Raw genomic sequence first — 20,961 nt, 5'->3', positions numbered from 1 at the left:
GGTGTGTGGGGAAGAACGGCTTCTGATGAGTTCTGCCCTATCAGGGGTCCGTACAGCCACAGACTGACAGCTAGAAGCAAACAGGAAAAAAAAAAAAAAATAGTAGTGAGGGTTTTTTACAAAAAATAATTATACACCAACATTTCCTCCACATTTGATTGGTAATTGCTTTTCATCCTTAGAGATTTTTTACGTATTGATTTCAGCGTGAATCTTTTGAATACGCTTTTTCCTGTTTCTCTCAAACAAATACTTTCGAATAAAAATGAAGACACTTTGTTTTTGTTTAGTTCACATGCACAATATTTAATCATCTTATTCCTTTAAAGTGTCCAGGGTTTAAACCAAAGCCAAAGAACAGAATAAAGCCTCTTCACACATGAATGATGCTCATGCAGGCACACACCATTCGTTGTCATTGTCAGTTTGCTTGTCATATTAAATGTTTAACCAAGAGGCATTGCAATAAAACAAACATTTCACAGCTGTTGGCTTAATGTGGGTGACCAAAAGAAACAGTGTTGTCATCCTAGGATTTTACAATCCATCCTAACACATTGCAAAGCGGTTTTATACATATACAGGTACATATATATATATATATATATATATATATATATATATATATATATATATATACAGTATATGTGTTTGTTTTTGATGATACAATTGGTATCTGGGTTTTCAGACTTAACAAAGTAACTTGATTCTTTCACATGTTAAAGGATGATTGTAGCTTGTAAATATGTATCACTATAAATACATATTCACAAAGATATATATACACAAAAATTATATTTTTGTGCGATGAGAGTAAAAAAGAAAAGGTTGTACATTTTACGTTACGTTTACCTCCATGTAATTGTTAGATCCCAGAGAGTAACACATCTTCCATTCTCCTCCCAACTATTTTGTTCAATATTAAACTAGAGCTAACGTGATGCCATTCATGGCATTTCCCATGGGTCTGTTGAGGAGCTCCTGGGCTGATGGTACACTAATGTGTATCATCAGGGGCTCGCTGCGTCCGACGCGCCCGTCACAGCGGAGCCACTGACACTGCCTTGTCATCCAAGTGGATCTTCTTGTGCCTCCTGGGCTGAAGTTGCAGACAAAATGCCTTCTGGCACACGTGCGGCTCTTGCCCCGTGTGTATGCTCTTGTGCCCGGGCAAGGTTGCTGGACAGCACCTAGGCCTCCTCGCCTCAGTCAAACTCGTGCAGACTTTCGCCCCATGTGTGTGTGCTGGTGGTCGTTCAGGTGGTCTAGGGGTTTGAAGCAGGGGGGGGGGGGAGAACATGAGGAGCTTCTGGGGTGGAACCCCAGGGTGGGCCTGGTTCCTATGTGGCCTCATGTGCCCCGGAGACTAGGAGGTGCAGCTGCAGCGGGGACAAGTTTCTGTTGTGCTAGCCGTAAAAATTGCACAAAATATTTCATCATTTACCTGAAGACTCCGACCTCGTTGACCCACATCTGACCCCAGTCTGCCTCTTTTGGTTTTTGATTTTGATCTTGGTGGATGAATTCTCCTTCAATGGCACAGTCTTTGTAAGGTTACTAAATGTGTCATATTTTTGTTCTCCATCTTCCTTTCAACAAAACAAATACACAAGCAATTGAACAAACCATAACGTCATGCACGCAACCACGTAATGGAGAAGTAGACACTTGTGAAGGCAGCGAGTGTATAAACTGTTAGCACTAGCTTGCATTTATCTTTTAATTACCAGACAGGCTGTACGTGTGTTTTGTGCGACACCAACGCACATTTGTGTAAAAAAAAAGTTATTTATTTATATAAATAAATTTATAATAGAGGATGGAGTCGTGTGGAAATGTGCATTCAGCATAACTTAGCTCCCCAAACCACCACATGAAAGCTCCTGTTCCACTCGGAACAATAAGAACTTAAAGCTCCGTTTTGGATGGCGTTAAGAGATTCCGTCTGGCGCCGGGCTCCAAGACCCTATGGCCCGGACCAGCAACAACTTCCATCGTCACCAGGACCACATCTGTATGATGTAAAATGATACTGATGTGGCCATTATATTACTAAATATAATTGATCTCAGGAGTTCATTTAAAATCCAACTTCTTTATACATGTCTCTTTAGTATCCTACCCAAGTGACTAAGTATTGCATTATTTGCTGTGTCAACTGTGCCCATGCACAAATGAAAAATTAATGTGTTAATGTATGTGGAATATAATCAAGGCTCAGACTGACATCATGATCATACCCGCAATGGCCTGCTATTCAAAAGCAACCCATATATACCGGTACCTTTTATTGATATATTTAACTTCACAAATACAAACTAACTAATTGAAATCAGGACAGTTAGTCATGTAATTATCTAGACAGATTTTACATTTCCCACATTCATTAAATACAAAACAATGAGATATAATGAATGGCTTGATAAATAATAGCAACTGTCGTAGAGTTTTTTTAAATAATGAAGTGCTGTAGCAATAGTGTTGGAATTAGAAGTATACACGCACACAATTACCCAACCCATTTATGAATTAAAGTTTTCAAATTGCGTGACATAGTTGTCACATGCAGTAAAACAATATATTGATGAAACTACGTTCCTCAAAATAATTCAACTGTAAGAGATCAGGAGACATCGACTGATTCAGTTATACAAACACTTACTAATCTACCTATGAAGCCAGGGATCTGTGTGTGTGTGTGTGTGTGTGTGTGTGTGTGTGTGTGTGTGTGTGTGTGTGTGTGTGTGTGTGTGTGTGTGTTATTTCTAGAACCCTGTGGACCCAAGGAAGTGCAGAGTCTTTCGTGAGGTTGTTTGAATGACTTAAGGAGCTGCAAGCTCCAATACAGGACCCAATGAAATCAGCCCCTTCTGACCGGGCACTGCACTAGTGAAATCTACACCAAATCTACACATCTCTTTGAACCAAACCTGGTGACCTAAAACACTGATCTGTTGCCTGGCCCCTGGTTCCTTGCCCGTTCATATATTGCCGTTTCAATTTCTCCAATTCTGTAACTCGAACTGGTCACGGTTAAATGATAAAGTGGGTCTGGGTAGGAAAAGATACAGCAGCAGATGAGCTAATCGTCCACGTCGTGTCTTTATCTTTTGATACCAAAGTGTTTTTTTTTCCCCTCCAACGCTACTCTAGCATCAAAAGGACGCGTCACACATCGGCTCGGAGTTCTAGGACCAAGTCATTCACAAGCACCCCCCAGAGTCACTCAGCGACATTTGGCCACGTGCCCGGTGAGGTGGTGAGAGCGGGCGAACCGGCGGTGGCACTTGGGGCAGGAGTGAGGCTTCTCCCCCGTGTGCGTCAACATGTGGGTCTTCAGGTGCCCCGAGAGCCGGAAACCCTTCCCGCACTCCTGGCAGGTGTAGGGCCGCAGGTTGGTGTGGATCCGCATGTGCTTGCCCAGGTCCCCCGACGACGTGTAGCGGCTGTGGCAGTCGGCGCACTCGAAGGGCTTCTCCCCGGAGTGCGTCCTCTTGTGCTTCACCAGGTCCCCCGACTGGGCGAAGCTCTTGCCGCACTCGCCGCACTTGTACGGCCGCTCGCCGGTGTGCGTGCGCTGGTGGTTGCGCAGGTGGGCGATGCGGATGAAGCGGTGGCCGCAGACGGTGCAGTGGTAGGGCCTCTCCCCGGTGTGCGTGCGCAGGTGGATCTTCAGGGCTCCCAGGTCGCCGATCTTCAGGCCGCAGTCGCCGCACTGGTGGGCCTTCTCGTGGGTGTGCAGCTTGCTGTGAATGCGCAGGTTCTTCCGGGACTTGAAGTCCTTGCCGCAGGCGGCGCAGTGGAAGGGCCTGTCGCTGGAGTGCGACCGGAGGTGGATGTCCAGGCTGGCCTTGAAGCCAAACTGCTTGCCGCACTCGGGGCAGGCGTAGTCCTTCTTGCCCGAGTGGGTGGTCAGGTGGCACTTGAGGTGGTAGGAGCGCCGGAAGGCCTTGCCGCAGACGTCGCACTTGTGCGGCTTCTCGCCCGTGTGGATCTTCGCGTGGTGCCGCCAGCCGCTGCGCTCCGAGAACCGCTTGCCGCAGTCCTTGCAGACGAACGGCCGGTCGCCCGTGTGCGTGCGCATGTGGTCGCCCAGGCTCTGCGGCGTGGCCATCTGCTTGCCGCACTCGGGGCAGCCCACGCCCGTGTCGAAGCAGACGGGGCTGTCCGGGGGCCGGGCGTCGGCGTTCTCGGGCTGGTGGCACACGTGGGGGCCCTGGCCCCAGGTCTTCTCGAAGCTCTTGCCGCAGTCGCCGCAGCTGAGGTGCCCGCCCCGGGCGACCACGGACATGTCGTGCCAGCGCTGGCAGTGGTTCCGGAGGTTCTTGAGGTACTGGAAGCTGCGGGCGCACATGGGGCACGGGTGCAGCCGGCGCGGCGGCGCGGCGGGGTGCGCCTGGCGGCCGTGTGCCCGCAGGGCCACCTTGGAGGCGAAGGCGCCGCCGCAGTCCGGGCAGCTGTGCTTGGGGGCGGGGCTCAGCTTTTGGCTGGAGAGGCATTTCTTCAGGTCGTCGAGGTATTCCTTCTGGTGGACCCACTTGACGTGGTTCTCCAGGAAGTCCCAGCTGGTGAAGGAGACGCTGCAGTGCTGACAGGGGAAGAAGGGCGTACCCCCTGAGGAAAACGAGTGTCAGAAGAAGTCAAATGTCAATTCTTTGATAGCCATATTATGTGCAAAATGGTTTTTTTTTGTTTTTTTCTTTCACAAAAAGGTTACAATTAATGCTTGGGAGAAATGTAACACAGAACAGTTCACTAGATTAACTGATCACATGAATACATCGATATGTTAATTTACTAAGTGTAAATATTGAAAATTCGTTTTCAGTAACCTACCTTCACCGTCCTCTGCTCCATCAGTATTTTGGTTGTTCTCTGCATCTTCATCGTCGTCTTGTAGCTGGCTACCACTCTCCTTTTCATCATTGGACTCTGGTTCTTTCTTTACCAATGCAGATGTGATATCTGGTTGCAGTTCTGTAGCAGACTCCTGCTTAATGTTATTGCTATTTTTTTCCGCAGATTGAGCTGCCTTGGATGTAATCGTGTCAGAGTCGTTACAACTCGACGTGGTGCTGAAATGTTGTTGCTCGCTGATGGCAAGGACCTCTGGCTCCTCTTTTATGTCAATGTTCAATTCAAGGGCATTTGCGTGACGTTGCCCAGTGTCTTCCTCTTTACCAACATCCAACTTCAACGTGGATTCAGTTTTGGTTATGACCAGCTCGGCACGTTTAACTGTCTTAGTCTTTCTAGGCAACGACTTCCTTCTTGCATACTTGATCTTCATTTTGTCACTATTTTCATCTCTGCTTGTAGCCTAACATTGTCGTTGTGCACTGCACACGAATAAACACACAATTTTCAGATGCGTGTGAAATAGTTTAGATATTGCGCATTCAAATAGTGTACCAACATTACATAAAACGCCCCTGAAATGATTCAAAGTGCGTTTGATTCTTCCCTTGTCATCATGTCTGTCTAGCAACGCTCAAACTCAACTAGTCCGTACTGCTGCCAGATTCCGTTATCCGCGGGTTTCCCCTTCCGTCTACGATGTGGTGTGCGTAAGAAATGAGAATACCTGCTTACTCTGAGCGATAAAGCTGTGGTTGCCTTTGAATCGGGAGTGGTAGTTAGCTGGATCGCGTCCTGCCGACGGACACCGTGGTGGTCAGTAATCACAAGAGCAGCTTTGACAATTTACCGGAAATATGTCGGGAAAGCCAACCACTTCCGGTGGCTCTGACCAACCAGCAGTCCCCTTGTCAATCACGCAAATGTTATGGTTTGTTTATTCTCACTATGTCTGATTTCATAAATAATGTGTCAATCGAAATAATATAGCCAGCAAGTGACGGACAGAGATATGTTAGTATTTGTATTTAGGTAAAACAAGTTTTCTTCCACTTTGACTTTATTGCCGCCAACTCATCACCAGGACATAATCTGCAGGCAGTCTTTACAGTCTTCTGTACAACACGGTTCCCTTCTTTGAAAATACAACACAGAAAAATAATCCTATACAAAGATAAGACAGCATGTGAACGAAAGTAGGAAAAAAAAATTAACTGGTAAAAAAGTTGTGATGCTTACTTGTGTGTTAATGTGGTTTGTAAATACATATTTTCATTCAAACGAAGTTCGTTTTAGTGAGATTTTAGTTTGATACAATTTTTCCTTGCTTTGATAAGAGATACAATAGCACCATTCACACACGATCAACCACAACTGCATGCCATTCAGCCTCTATAAACAGCTTATTATCGTGTAGGTGGATGAATATCGATGCGGAGGAACCACCTCACTCGCTTTCACATAAATAACGGATGCCTCCGCCGAGTGCACAAACAATTAAATTAAGACAAACTACCAGTACAATGCAACAAAAAGCACCACACACTCCTTGATATGGAGGGTGGTCAGAAGTTCAGCAAATAAGCATGTATTTTTTCTTCTATAACACATTTCTCACCAGGAGAAGGCCACTTTCCCACTTCATTCACTGTACTTTTCCAACATCATTACAATATATGAAGAACAATTCCCATGCTGTATATGCATCTCACTTGTTTAAATTAACAAACCATTTTTTTTAATTGAGCCATTGAGTCAACCCCATGAAAGGGATTTGCCATCCAAACTATTACAGCAAAAGCCAAACATTCTTTGAAATTTTAAATCACGAAAATAATGTTCAGTCCTTCAATTGTTTAGCTTCATAAAGAAAAAAAAAAGAAAGAAGCAATCCTTTAACTGCTCTGAAACAAAAACAAAACCACTTTTTAACGTCCTCCTCTATAAAGCCCAGTGGTGGATGTTCACATCCAGACAGTGGAGTCTCTCTGCTCCTCCAAGGCTGACGTCCTTCATTACAGTGTGACTCTGAGCCGCGGGGCGGGACTTTTTATTTTCCACTCCGAACCCTCCCAGCCCCCCCCCCCCCGGGGCGCGCCGTACATGCGTACATGACGCGTTGTTGAACTAACATAGTTAAGCGTGCGCCGGTTGACCACGGACAAAGGCGAGCGGACGTGAAGGCAGCAAATGAGCAAATTGAGCAAATGAACCCAAAGACAAACAAATAACACACACACACACGTCCGAGAACGCCGACCACGCTCACATGGTTGACGAGTAACAGCTCACATGAATGAATACGCAAAACTACTCTAAAGTTTTACACGGATGAAGTAGCCTGCTATACATTAAATAATTGCATTCACACAGGATATAAATCCAGCGGGTAGGACCAATCATTCTCTCCCCCCCCCCCCCCCCCCCACCCACCCATCGGACGCAACCGAAAGTGTTGCACATCGCGTTGCAGTGATCGTACGTATCGTCAGTTTTTTCCCCCATTGCAACTGATGATTGTCGCTTTGACAGGTTTAAAGCACATATTGGTTCCAAAGCAACTCTACCCTGCATGGGCCAACGTGACGGAGAAGAGGAGCCAAGGCTGTCCAGGCCCCCCCGGTCCTGTCCGGCGTGGACCGCGCCAGGCTGGCCGGCCACTCAGCGCACTCACGCCTCACAAACACAGAGCGCAGCAACGGTGTAGCTGAGCAGAGACGGGGAGAGCGGGCGCGGTGCATTCTGCAGACAGCCGGCTTGGTCGTGTGCAGCATTGAAACATAGCGATTCATAACGCAATAAAGGACAATCAGTTCATAATAACACAGTGTATGTACAAATAAGTTCATAATGCTGACCTCTACTGACATTAAATACCTCATCTTTTGGCCGTTTTTTCTTCTTTGACTTGCAGCTTTTCGTTATTTTCCCCGTTTCCTTGCGGTGCATCTACACTGAAACACTTTGAAACTGTTTTTTTTTTTTAACCTCAGGGGACGTCGTCAAAACATGCTACATCGTGTTACCATGGACACGACCAACGTGTGGAGAATTGATCTCAGTCCATCGGTTAAGTAGTAATTGTGTTTCCTCCGCAAACATTGAGTGCTTCCATTGTCTGTTCACCAGTCCATCCATGTCGTCTACGGGGCTATAGTGGTGAGGCGGTCCATCCACCAGTCCCCCTACAGGACCATAGTGGTGAATTCACCAGTCTCCCTACAGGGCACATCGTGGTGAATTCACCAGTCTCCCTACAGGGCACATCGTGGTGAATTCACCAGTCTCCCTACAGGGCACATCGTGGTGAATTCACCAGTCTCCCTACAGGGCACATCGTGGTGAATTCACCAGTCTCCCTACAGGGCACATCGTGGTGAATTCACCAGTCTCCCTACAGGGCACATCGTGGTGAATTCACCAGTCCCCCTACAGGGCACAGCGTGGCGAGGTGGTCCCGCTCACCGGTCCCTCTACATGGCCATCGTGGTGAGGTGCTGGTGCCCCAGCAGCCCCTTGCGCCCGCCCCCTCCCCCCGGGTGTGCGCCCGCGTTGCCGTGGCCGCAGTACTCCTGCAGGTTCTGCCGCAGCGTGACCAGCGCCGAGCCCAGGCAGGCGCGGTTGGGCGCCAGGATGCCGCCGGGCAGCTGGATGAGGACGGTGGCCACGCCGGCCATGCCGTCGTCCGTGGGCTCCAGGGTGATGGGCCCCACCTTGAACGACGAGTAGGAGAAGCCCATGAGCTGCGAGAGGAAGGGGTCGGAGCGGCAGAAGTGCTGGTAGCCGCTGTGCGTGGACGGGTGGTGGTGGTGGTGGTGGTGCGTGCCCGGCCCGCCGCCGCCGCCGCCGGTGGCCGTGCCGGTGTAGTGGTGCGTGTTGAGGTAGTGCAGGGGCAGGTGCTGCCCGCTGTTGCCCCCGCCGCCGCCGCCGCCGCTACCCAGGTTGAGGTGGTGGTGGTGGTGGTGGTGGTGGTGGTGGTGCGCCGTGGGCCCCGAGCCCGGGGAGGAGACGGCGCCGGCCCGGCCACGCTGGCTCACCACCACCGCGCCCAGCTTGCCGCTGCGGGCGTGGGCCAGGGACACGGTGCCGCCGCCGCCGCCGCCGCCCACGCCGCCGCCACCCACCGACGGCAGGTAGATGAGCTGCGGCTCCTCGGGCTCCAGGTACACGGTGAGCTTGGCGAAGGGCCGCGACGCCATCTTGGTCATCTCCTGGATGTGCCGCTGCTGCTCCCGCCGGAAGTCCAGGAACTGCTTGACCTTCCAGAGGAGCACGCACACCGACAGGAAGAGGAAGAAGCAGGAGAAGAAGACGGAGAAGAAGACAAAGAGGTCGATGTGCGCCTGGTCCTGCCGCAGGAACAGCAGGCCCTGGGACTCGCCGTGGCGCTCCGCCGCGCCCACGCCGCTCAGCGCGATGTAGAAGCGGCTGGACTTGAGCGCGTGCACCTCGTGCGGGAAGGTGACCACCACGCGGTCCCGCACGCCGCGCACGATCAGCACCGTCTGCGGCTTCCACACCGTGATGTAGGAGATGAGCCCCTCCGCGCGCTCCTCCCGCACCTCCCTCTCCGGCGGCCCGGCGGGGGACTGCTTGGCCGCCTGCTGCTGCTGCTGCTGCTGCAGCGCGTTGCCGGACGACGACGACGACGACGACGTCGCCGGGCCCGACGCAGAGGCGTTGGCGAACACCTTCATGGGGGACGGCGGCGTCTCCTTCTCACCGCTGCCGCCCACCACCGCCCCGGCGCGCGGTGGCGGCGGCGGTGCGGGGGCCGCCGCCGCCGCCGCCGCGTCGTCCTCGATGCGCACCGAGTGCACGCCCGTGTGCCGGTCCACGTCCACCGTGAAGGTGTCGTGCGAGTTGGACACGTACACCTCCACCTCGCCGAAGGTCACGTCGATGGTGACGCGGATGTCCACGTTGGTGAACTTGGGCTGCGCGCTGAAGAAGACGGTGCGGCCGCGCGGCAGGTTGCGGATGGCCGGGTCGTGGAAGCAGTTGGTCTGCGACGTGGGGTCGAAGCAGCACTCGCTGTCCACGTTGAACTGCCGGTAGCACTGGCGCCCGTTCACCGGCGTGCCGTTGAACGAGTCCTTGCACTTGGCGCACTGCGGGGTGGGGGGGGGGGGAGGGGAGGGGTGGGGGGGGGGGGGGGGTGGTGGGAGAGGAGAGGGCGGTTAGGGGGGGAGGTTTGATAGATCGCTTGAAGAATAAATCCCGCCTCCCTCGGTCAAATGTCTATGGGGAATAACGTGTTTTTTTTTTTTGAATGATCGCGTACATAGCAAACCTCCTCTGCCACTGTAGGTGGCAGAGGAGTGAAAGCTGCGTCACGTTTTAAACGACACATATTTTCCATCTAGTTTCGACTGGCTTTTTGGATTGTCGGTGCCGTTAAAATAGCATTTATAATCGTTTACTACTTTAACGGCACCGACCAATCCAAAAAGCCAGTCGAAACTAGATGGAAAATCTGTAGTTCAAAACGTGATGCAGCTTTTACTTCTTCGCCACCTACAGAATTTGCTATGTACGATCATTCAAAAACCGATGTTATTTCCCGTAGACGTTTGACCGAGGGAACCGGGAGCCTCGGAGGCGGGACTTATTCTTCAGAGGTCTATTGCGTCAAACTAGGGCCTGGGCGATATGGCTGAAAGACATATCACGATGTAACTTGATCGTATTGATAACTATTGATCATTTGAATGACCTAAAGATACTAGGAATTACCATGCTGGATTTAAACACTTCTGGTTAACACTCATTATTCTACTTTGTTTGAGAATGCTTGATTCTGATTGGCTGGGAGGAGGGCATTAACCCGGCAGGTTGCCCGCTGACCTGTCGGTTGTACTGGCTGCTGACTGAGCACAGCGTCATCCAATAGTAGATCAATACGCCGCTTGTATTTTTTTTCTATCACAGAAATTTCAAACATGAGGTCCATTGTAAAAATGAACCTTGTTTAAAAAAGTTTCTAAAATGTGTCGGAAATCTATCCGAGGGTCAGTCGATGCATAGTTTCGCAAGCGAGATACAATGTAGCAACTACGTTATTAAACTAGTGATCAGATGCAGCCTTGTGTGGTTGCTATAGAAACTAATTAGCTACAGCTGAGCTAACGTTATTCACCGTAGTTCTAAAGGGGACTACTTTTTGAGGGAGATGAACTCAAACAGAGTATACATTTAATAAGCATGCAATACGAATAGGAAAAAGCATAATTATTATATAAGTATTTGAATTAAAGTATTTGAATTGTTTTATTATGTTGGCAAGCAAGAAGTAGAATAAACAGGATAATCACCTCAAGGCAGGGCAATAAACAGTTTGATATGCCCGGCTCGTGGAAGGTTACCGTGAAGGTAAGCTGTCCACGAGCCGGGCATATCAAACTGTTTATTGCCCTGCCTCTCGGTGATTATCCCTTACACATGACCTTGCACTGTTGCACACTGTTCCACATTGATAAATACTCCAATGTCCATACAACAATGAAAAACCCTCAAATATTGTAAATAAGTATGGAACCGTGTTTGTGTAACAAACCCAGCTGCTAGATTCGGTGGTCCAGACTCTTAATGATATATATATTGAACATGTTTTATATTGATATTGATCAAAAGTCTATCACGATACGATCACTTATTGTTTTATTGCCCAGGCCTGCGTCAAACTGACCTCTGTAATCATGTTGGGGTGTTTTCTGGGGAAACCACTGGATGGAGCCAAAGGCCCATCTCTCTCCACCCAACGGACCAAATACATCTGTTCCCCCCCCCTCCCCATTCATCGTTCATTCCTGCCTGGCCCTCGGGGGGGCCCTCGGGGGGGCAGCGTACCTGCTGTCGGTAGCAGTCCTTGCGGTCGCTGGACGAGGTGCTGGGACACTGCACCGTCTCCGTGTTGTTCTGGCAGGGGCAGCCCGTGCCGTCGTGCTCGATGCAGGTGTCTGCGTGGCCGTTGCACTGGCACCTGGGGGGGGGGGGGGGGGGAGAGAGAGACGGACTCAGCAGGAGACAGCAATGACACGCCAGGCGGTGATCCATCACCTGAAGCTCCGGGGGAGGGGACACCGGGCGCCACGAGGAGAATGAATAAAAGAGGTGGGGAGTAAAAGGAAGGACGATCTTCCAAATAATCCCACATCGCGGTGGAATGTCGTCTGTTTTATTCATGCAAAAGCATAAGGAAATGCATGAATATTGATTGTATGAATGTATTATGAAAATACATGAATATATATTGTACACAATGGAGGATTTGTTCCTTGAAAGTTAACTCTAAATGACCACCACCTCCATTTTCTTCATCAAATAGTAATTTGTGAATGAATAATTGGCTATAGAGATTAAAAATATGACATGGATATATCAGGGATAGTAAAAGATATCAATAAAACAGAGCACTGCTCAAGAGGAACAGTGGAGTTCCTCCCTTTTCAACTCAAACCTCTTTAGTGTATAGTCTCTCTGTCCCTCTCAATGAGAGCTATAAGTTATTAAGTTATCCTTTATTGTCCCTTTTTGGGGGAAATTCTTTCTCTGCTTTTGACCCATCCGGGAGCCGGTGACCACGCCCGGAGCAGTGGGCAGCCGCAGTTCAGCGCCCGGGGAGCAAGTGGGGGTTTCAGGTGCCTTGCTCAAGGGCACCTCATCCGTGGATGAGGATGTAGGAGAGTGCTGCACAACTACTCCCCCCCCCCCCGTCCATATTTTTGCCTACCGGTCAGGATTCGAACCGGCGGCCACCATCCGGTTACCGGTCCAACTCCTTAACCAGTAGGCCAACCAATGACGTCAAGTATCAAGATTCATCTCGAAGACCTTTAAGGTCGATTCAAAAGTGAAACAGAACGGCAAGTCCCACGTCATGATGGAATATTGTCTGTTTTATTTATGCAAAAGAATAAGGAAATACATGAATATTCAGTGTATAAATGTATTATGAAAATACATGAACATATATTGTATACAATGGAGGATTTGTTCCTTGAAAGTTAACTCCAAATGACCTCCACCTCCATTTTCTTCATCAAATAGTAATTTGTGAATGAATAATTGGCTATAGAGATAAAAAAATATGATATATGGATATATCAGGATAGTAAAAGATATCAATAAAACAGAGCACTGCTCAAGAGGCCCAAGAGGAACAGCGGAGTTCCACCCGTTTCAACCTCCTTAGTGTTTAGTCTCTCTGTCCCTCTCAATGACAGCTGACAGCGGGCTGGGCATTTCTCAAACAATGACGTCTCAAGATTCATCATTCATACATTCAATGAAGTATCAAGATTCATCTCGAAGACCTTCAAGATCGACTCAAAAATCTAACAGATCGGTTAGAGTCCTGCCATCTCCCCACTGGGCTCTGTGCAGCACGGCCGCCCGGTCTGTTGACCTGACACGCCCCTGGAACAGCAGGGGGTAGGGGTGTAACGATACACAAAAGTCACCATTCGGTACGCACCTCGGTTTTTAAGTCACGGTTTCGGTATGTTTTTCGGTACAGCAGTTTTTTTTTTTTTTTTTTTAAACAATTCGATTTTGATTTGATTTATTAAATTGTATCAAACAAATGCCTTACACAAGACATTAAATACAATTGAGGATAAAAACACAATGAAGTCCAGGACTTATTTCCATTGTGGTCCTCAACACAAAACATCAGGACAAGACGAGACACTCACAGAGTGTGTGATAATCAATAAAAAACGGAATTAATTATTATTATTATTAATTTATTTTTTCTGTACGTACCGAAATGAAACGTGCATCGAACCGTTAGACCCGTAGCGAAAGATTTCGGTGCGAATTACGTGCATCGTTACAGCCCTAGCGCTAGGGGGCGCTACTCACTTCTCACACTTCCCCTGCAGCAGGAAGAAGCCACTGAGGCAGCTCTCGCACTTGTCCCCCACGCTGTTGTTCTGGCAGCTCACACACATGGCGCTCTCCTCGCTGGGGCCCTCCGACACCCAGTTCTGGATCTGGTTAGGGGAGCAAAACAAAGGGGCAGATATAAACAATGTCTACTTACGACCAGCATGGTCTAGTTACTATGGTTATATCTACATTTAGAGCATTTAGCAGACTCTTTTACACATTCACACACCGACGGCCGGCGGTGTCAACCACGCAGGGCGACAAGCCGGCTTGTCAGGAGTTGGTTTGGGTGCCTTGCTCAGGGGACACCTCGACACTCAAGATAGGAGGAGCCGGGGATCGAACTAGCAAGTTCTTGGTTCGAAACGCAACGTCCTCTCTCTACTGCATCCTTGAGAAAGATGCCTACAGGTTCACTGTGAGTGTCTCTGTATAGAAGCTAAATCTGCTAAATACAGTACTGCTCAGCAGGAGTAGTACAAACAACAAGCGGTTATCTTTACAGGCTCTTATCCAGACGGAGCCGTAGTGATAGGCCTGGGCGATATGGCTGAAAGACATATCACGATATAACACGATCATATTGATCGATATCGATCGAACTATTGATAATTGTAATGACCTAAAAAGAGGAATTACCATGCTGGATTTAAACACTTCTGTTTAACATTTAATATGACCTTCCACTGTTCTTCATTGAGAAATACTCCAATGTCGATACAACAATGAAAAACACTCAAATGTTGTAAATAAGTATGGAACCGTGTTTTGTGTAACAAACCCAGCTGCTCGATTCGGTGGTCCAGACTCTTATCGACATATATTGAACATGTATTATATTGATACTGATCAAAAGTCAATCACAATACGATCACTTATTGTTTTATCGCCCGGGCCTACGTAGTGACCACAGATACACGCGACGCGGGCGCAGAGAGAGCCGCCACCGCCAGCAGGTACTCACGCTGACCGCGTCCAGGGGGAAGGCGTTGCTGTTGTCCAGGGCCTTCTTGTGCTCGTCGCGGGACAGACACAGGGCGCTGTTCCCCCGGCAGAACTCCCGGCACGGCCGGCACGCCCCGCCGCCCTTGGCCGAGCCCACGAACAGAGGCTTGCACTTCTCACAGTGCTTGCCCTGGAGGAGAGGAGAGAGAGAGACGGGGGTCGGTGCAGGTCGTTGCCATGGTGAACGACGCCGACGTGCGAGGCATGCGTGTGTCTGTTAGCGATAGTTGTCAAACCAAATACTTTGTTGTCTTTAGTTACAAGTCGTGTTTAAATTGGTACGTTTCAATACTCTTTTGCGCGTGGAGGAAATCGTTTGTTTATTAAAAGGTGCCATGACATGCCACCAGGTGTGGTGTGATTAGCCGTTACAAGCCTTTTAGTTTTGGAAATCAGCCCCTTAAAACATCACAGGTGTGCGTGTCCGCCTAGATGTGTGACGGATAGATGAGCAACGTTCACTACAGTCCCACTGGGTAGACTGATCTATCCACCACGCATCTAGCTGGACACGCCCGCTTTCTGCCCCTTATGACGTCATAAGTGGCAGATTTCCAAAACGGCTTGTAAGTTGTAATGGCTAATCACACACCACACCTGGTGGCATGTCGTGGCACCTTTAATAAACGATTGATAAGCAAACACAGGCGATCGCTTTGATTACCTATGCTCTGTACCAAGCAGCTTACTCGGCTCACAACATCCATCTTAAATAAAAAAAAAAAAAACGAATTCAACAACGAAAGATATAAACCCAACCTTATACATCTACACCTTAGATGAGGAGGTCGACCCTCCCATCGATGTGACGCCAGCACACCCCCATGACTTGTCCGTGCGTGTGCGTGCGTACGTGTGTGCGTGTGCGTGTGTGTGTGTGTGTGTGTGTGTGTGCGTCCCGTCCACTCACTATGGTGTTGTTGTGGCACTCCAGGCACTCGTCGGGCCTGTTGACGCCGGCGCAGTTGCTGTGCTTGTTGCAGCTGCACTGGGATGAGCAGTTCTCCCCCACGAAGCCAAAGTGACACTGACACACCCCCGGGGACACGCACGTCCCGTTCAGACAGCCCTGCACGCACTGCGGCTCGCACTGCCCCGACGCGCTGGAGGACGGAGGTAAGGAAAGGGGAGGGGGGGTGGGGGGGTGGGGGGGGGGGATAAGGGAGTAATAAGAGGGATAATCAGGAATAGGAATGTGGGGTTGAACACCTGTGGCACACTGTGAAACACATTACTTTCTCTTCGGCCTGAGCAAGAAGGCCACAAACATTATCAGCGTATTTTCCGGTACATTAATACAGGCACACGCATGACCTCTCACTCACTGATTGACATTGTTTCTCAACACTTTCTCTCTCACACACACGCACACACACACACACACGTAGGAAGTGCGCGGGCAGCTGATACAAGGCCATGCCATTTATAGTCACCGGTTCGCTGTAGCACTGCTTGAGGGCCGCGATCACGTTATTCTCTCATGACGACTATAAATCCGATCTCGCCCAGGACTCACTCTCACGCACTTAGGCCCTGTCCCAATGCTCCGCCTTCCCCAAGATTTGAGCCCTAACCCTAGATTTTACTCGTTCCCGCGAAGGGGTAGGGTGTCTCAATACTTAGGGGGAGCAAGGGGGGAGTGCCTATTTTCCCTTAAAATCAACCCTTGAACACTAGCCAGCTCGGGAGCTGACGTGCAGCTAAGGGCACTCAAAGCAAGTGTTCTTGTTCAGGGGAGAGAAATGGGACTGGGCCTTATTCTCACACAGTCCACACACACACACACACACACACACACACACACACACACACACACACACACACACACACACACACACACACACACACACACACACACTCTCTCTCCCTCATTATATCTCCCACACTGGTTCTCCCCCTCCTCCTCCTCCTCCTCCTCCTCCTCCGGGGTCACGGACCAGTGCTCACCTGCTGAGGAGGTAGCCCTGCTTGCAGGTGCAGTGGAAGCCGTCGGCCAGGTCGTGGCAGTCCTGGGTGGCGTTGCAGTGGTGGTGGGCGTTGGCACACTCGTCCTCCTCGGGGCAGTAGAGGAAGGACCAGCTGCCGTTGTCCCGGGGACACGCCGCCTCGCCCACGCCTGCACGACCGATCGGAATGGACGGCGGTCAGCGCAATTCGGGATTCGAGTCGCAAGTCGCGACCTTGACCCGGCCTTGATCATGAATATGAGGCCTGGGTGTCGGTGCTTGTTTGTCACACACAGACTGAAAGTTGTCTCTCACAACAACACGTGGGATTTGTCCGGCTGTTGGTCTGGCGCTGGCAGTAACTTTGAGTCACTAGTTCAGACTGGTTCCATCCTGTGTGGAACCATTCCATTAGCCAGGCCTTAAATACTGTGTTTGGCCATTATACTGTATGACACTGGTTCAGTACTGTTAGACCCCTGGACTAGCCTCGCCTCCAGTACTGTGCTTAGCCATTATATCGTACTGGTTCAGTCCTGTTGAACCAGTGGGTGATCCAGTGCTGTGTGTGTGTGCGTGTGCGTGTGCGTGTGCGTGCGTGCGTGTGCGTGCGAGCGGTGGTCCTCACCATCCAGGCCTCCCTGCTGGCAGCGGCCGGCTCCGTTGCCCCCGCGGGCGGCGCACCAGCCGCACTGGGGCCTGGCGATGCATCGGGAGCACTGGGTGAGCTGGGAGCACTGGGGGGAGCAGGAGTCCCCCCCGGAGAGCAGGCGGCCGCACTGGCCCGCCTCGCAGCGCAGCGGCACGAAGGAGGGACTCATGCACTGCAGGGGGGGGGGGGGGGGGGGGGTTAACAGGTTAACAGGTTAACAGGTTAACAGGCCGGCTCAGACCCACCGGCGAGGGGTCAGCAGCTCATAGTATCGTTCATTCATTCATTGCACTTAATTGTGTAGCATGTACTTAATTGTGTTGTGCATGCATGTTGTGTAGCATGTACTTAATTGTGTTGTGCATGCATGTTGTGTAGCATGTACTTAATTGTGTTGTGCATGCATGTTGTGCAGCATGTACTTAGCATTGTGTAGCATCTACAGTAGCTAGCTATCGCTGCTGTACACGGGGAATGGGGTCGGCCTGGCGATCGTTTGTACTCGCACTTGGTGCTATGAGCGTCTTTACTGTACCGACGGCGATACACTGTTTCACTTCTTATGACAGTTGTACTTACTGTAAGTCGCTTTGGATAAAAGCGTCTGCTAAACGCCCTAAATGTAAATGTAGTTATCGGTCTGTCGGACATCTGCTAAATCTCTCATCGAGACCCAAGTAGTCTTGTTTCCTCTGTTCACCGTCTTTGTATTGTCAGGTCCTGTATATTCATTTGTTATGAACCGTGCTACAAGGGGATATTGAGCGTCCTGAAAGTCACCCGCACACAACATGCATTATTATTATGATAATCATTATTAGCTAATATTCACCGCTGACCCCATCACCCGACATACAAATCGTATTTTACACGTCATAATCACGAGGATCTAAACCAGGGTTTCTCAACGGGGGCGGCAGCGCCCCCTGGGGGGCGTTCGTAGAACCTAGGGGGGCGCTGGGAACGAACACGGGGGACCTTTCATGGTTTTCAAATATTTTCGGTGCAAAAATAGGATAACTGAAATAAAAAGCCTATCTTCATATGGGTTTCTAACCCCTCTATCGTCACATCTACTTTTTACTTTATGCTCAGTGCCGTCATGATCGCCATAGTAACGCCGATAAACAAATCCACCTCATCTTAGTAGCGTGGTGCTTTCCAAAACTGTTTCGCCCTCCCCTGACTTCCACTGGTTGGTTTGCGGGACATGCAAAGCAAGCGGTGGATGGGGCATTACGCTAAGCAACATGAATCTCATCCATATTACATAGTAAGGCAACACAAGACGTGAATAAAGCTAACTCCGCTTAGCATGCTAATTGTAAACAATAGAACGTGCGCATTACATGTAGACCACTGCAACGTCGCTCATTACGTCTGCGAACCGATAAACACTTACTTTCATAAGGTACGCACACCAACCGGCACATACGCATTTAACACTGATGTTACAGGCGCTTAACTTGTATAGTAACAAACTACTTTAATTACTATTTGGCCGCGAACGAAGCGGATAAAGGCTGCACATGCGCAGCGTTGCTAGGCAACGTCACGTAAACAAAGGGAGTCTTTCGTGCACAAATTGAACCCAAGTTCGCGGGTTAACAGTTCAATAACCAATAAAAATGTACACAAGCACTGTTACGTATTAAACTTCAATAGCTCAATAATAAAACCTTTTAATAAAACTCTGAATACACATCTTCTTGTCCAGAAGAAACCAAAACGGCACAGAAGTTTTTTATTCAAGCAATGTAGCACGAGTTGGAGTGGAGTTGGTAATGGATATAGCCTACCCACGGGTATCGCAATTTAAACAAAATTAACAATAATAATGGGGGGGGGGGCGCCAGAGGATCAGGGTAAGGTAAGGGGGGCGTTTGCTCAAAAAAGGTTGAGAAACACTGATCTAAACCCTCCAAAATAGCCTTCAGCGACACCAGAGAACCTTTGACAAGTGTGGAAGGTACGCAAGGTGAGCGAACCGCAGCCCTACCTGCTCCAGAGCCATGCTCCACACGCAGTGCTGCCACCCCCCGTCCGAGCCCCGGGAGCCCAGGCACAGGCTGCAGTTGTGGAGGCTGTGGCAGGGCGGGGGGCAGGGCAGCGGGGGGGAGGACTCCACCTGCATGGGGGAGACGTTGAGCAGGGCGTAGCTGAAGCACGTCCAGTCGTAGGTGGGGTTGACGCTGAGGATGCGACGGGTCTCGCCTGCAGGGGACAACACGGGGGAGTAACGGTTGATTGGTGGGACGGTGGACGTTTTATTGTGTCGTTATAGGAAACCGGCTAATGGGAATCTGCAGGACTACACTGGAGCACAGCAGCCCGTTTTATGGAGGATGGACTTATACATAGCATGTATACAAAAAGGGTTTCTAATTATTCATGACACAAACCTTATTACACACATGCAAAACAAATGACGTGAATCAGACAACCCACAATAATCCTTTGGTGTGGCGCTCGATTCAGAATCGGTGGGAGCGCTCTCTAGTCGCCGTACCTGTGCGTTTGAACTGGCGGGTCCACATGCACTTCCCCGAGGCGGTGCACTTGGGGCAGTCGGACGCCTCGCAGCTGGTCTCGGTGCAGTTGCTGGAGAGGAAGATCTCCCTCTGGTTGATGCGACAGTCGTGCTCCGACGTGCAGCTCACCGAGCTGCTGATGCAGGCGCCCTCGGGACAGTTGGTGCACCACTTGCACTGCAGGGCCGGCTGGGGAGGGAAGCACGCTCGCCGGTTTGACTCCCAGGTATTGTCGCGATTCCCCTTTTCACTTTTATTTTGAACATTTGAAATGTGTTGTTCTTGTTGCATTGTTCTAGCCTGGCTATTGCCAGACCAAGCTCAAATCGTAGATTGCACGTTGGTCTGGGGAGGCTGCTGTCATTTTCTTCAGCACAAGAGGCATGATCAACAGGCGGAGTTCAAATGACTCTGTACGCAATTGGCTGCTTGCCGTCGCTTCCCTGTTGTCATTGTGTTAAACCAGCCAATAGTGTGCCAGAGGGAAAAGCCAGCTTGGTGATTGGCTCCCGCAAAAACGTATCGAAACTAGAAAGGAGCTGTATTGCTCTTCTCCAGGGAGAACTCAAATCGCCGGCAGAATGGGCGGGGCTACCCAGTCTAGCATTGCGAAAGCAAAAGCGCTCCATAAATAAAGTAACATGTCGATGTGTGATGATGTGAGTTACACTTATCACTGCAGCAAGAAAACTAAAGAGACTGCAGCAGAATCAGTGATGACGGGACACTTGCTCAGCCTATTGGTACGTCTAGCCCCGTGGTACCCAAAAGCGTTCTGTGACATGTGCAGGACCCTTTGTACGCTAGCGCTGCTGCTGCTGCTCACCTGCACGGGGCTGGAGAAGGCTCGGGGGTGTCTGGCCAGACACTCGCTGCAGGTCTTCAGCCTGCGACACTGGTCAGGCTGCTTGGGGCTGGGGGAGCAGGGAGCCAGGCTGGAGGAGCAGCCCATCCTGGAGGAGGTCAACATAGATTCAACAAGATTGTTTATTGTCATAGGCCTATGCACAATTATGGAAGCAGTCGCTGGCAATGGAATTCTTGTGTCTCAGGCTCCTTAAAAGTAGAAGAAGTATAA

The 20,961-nt window shown here is 49.9% G+C and overlaps 2 protein-coding genes across 3 annotated transcripts in view; both read right to left on the bottom strand.

Annotated features, from left to right (window-relative positions):
- Positions 1 to 2,290: 2,290 nt before the first annotated feature.
- On the bottom strand, positions 2,291 to 5,636 carry LOC311351871 (uncharacterized protein). The gene is made up of 2 exons (XM_084472030.1): positions 4,837 to 5,636; positions 2,291 to 4,614 (listed from the first exon to the last, which is right to left on the bottom strand). Exons 1-2 carry the CDS (start codon positions 5,288 to 5,290, stop codon positions 3,227 to 3,229), a joined length of 1,842 nt encoding a protein of 613 aa, XP_084328156.1. The 5' UTR covers positions 5,291 to 5,636; the 3' UTR covers positions 2,291 to 3,226.
- Positions 5,637 to 7,268: 1,632 nt separating this feature from the next.
- The window catches only part of megf8 (multiple EGF-like-domains 8), a 36,458-nt gene continuing 22,765 nt past the window's right edge, over positions 7,269 to 20,961 (bottom strand). Inside the window, exons 35-44 of one of the 2 annotated variants that reach the window (XM_084472023.1) lie at positions 20,710 to 20,836; positions 19,862 to 20,072; positions 19,352 to 19,566; positions 17,329 to 17,524; positions 16,702 to 16,870; positions 15,665 to 15,857; positions 14,714 to 14,884; positions 13,723 to 13,853; positions 11,707 to 11,839; positions 7,269 to 9,968 (exon numbers count right to left, since the gene is read on the bottom strand). In XM_084472023.1, coding sequence (XP_084328149.1) covers positions 8,331 to 9,968; positions 11,707 to 11,839; positions 13,723 to 13,853; positions 14,714 to 14,884; positions 15,665 to 15,857; positions 16,702 to 16,870; positions 17,329 to 17,524; positions 19,352 to 19,566; positions 19,862 to 20,072; positions 20,710 to 20,836 — 3,184 coding nt within the window. In that variant the 3' untranslated portion in view covers positions 7,269 to 8,330. Of the gene's footprint in view, positions 9,969 to 11,706; positions 11,840 to 12,927; positions 13,276 to 13,722; positions 13,854 to 14,713; positions 14,885 to 15,664; positions 15,858 to 16,701; positions 16,871 to 17,328; positions 17,525 to 19,351; positions 19,567 to 19,861; positions 20,073 to 20,709; positions 20,837 to 20,961 lie in introns of those variants that run through there. The other variant, XM_084472024.1, reaches the window with a different exon arrangement.

This window comes from Micromesistius poutassou (assembly GCF_964030765.1).
Source record: "Micromesistius poutassou genome assembly, chromosome: 8".
Lineage (NCBI taxonomy): Eukaryota > Metazoa > Chordata > Actinopteri > Gadiformes > Gadidae > Micromesistius > Micromesistius poutassou.
Note: the sequence above shows the minus strand (reverse complement) of the source record. Positions and strands in the feature narration are given on the sequence as shown.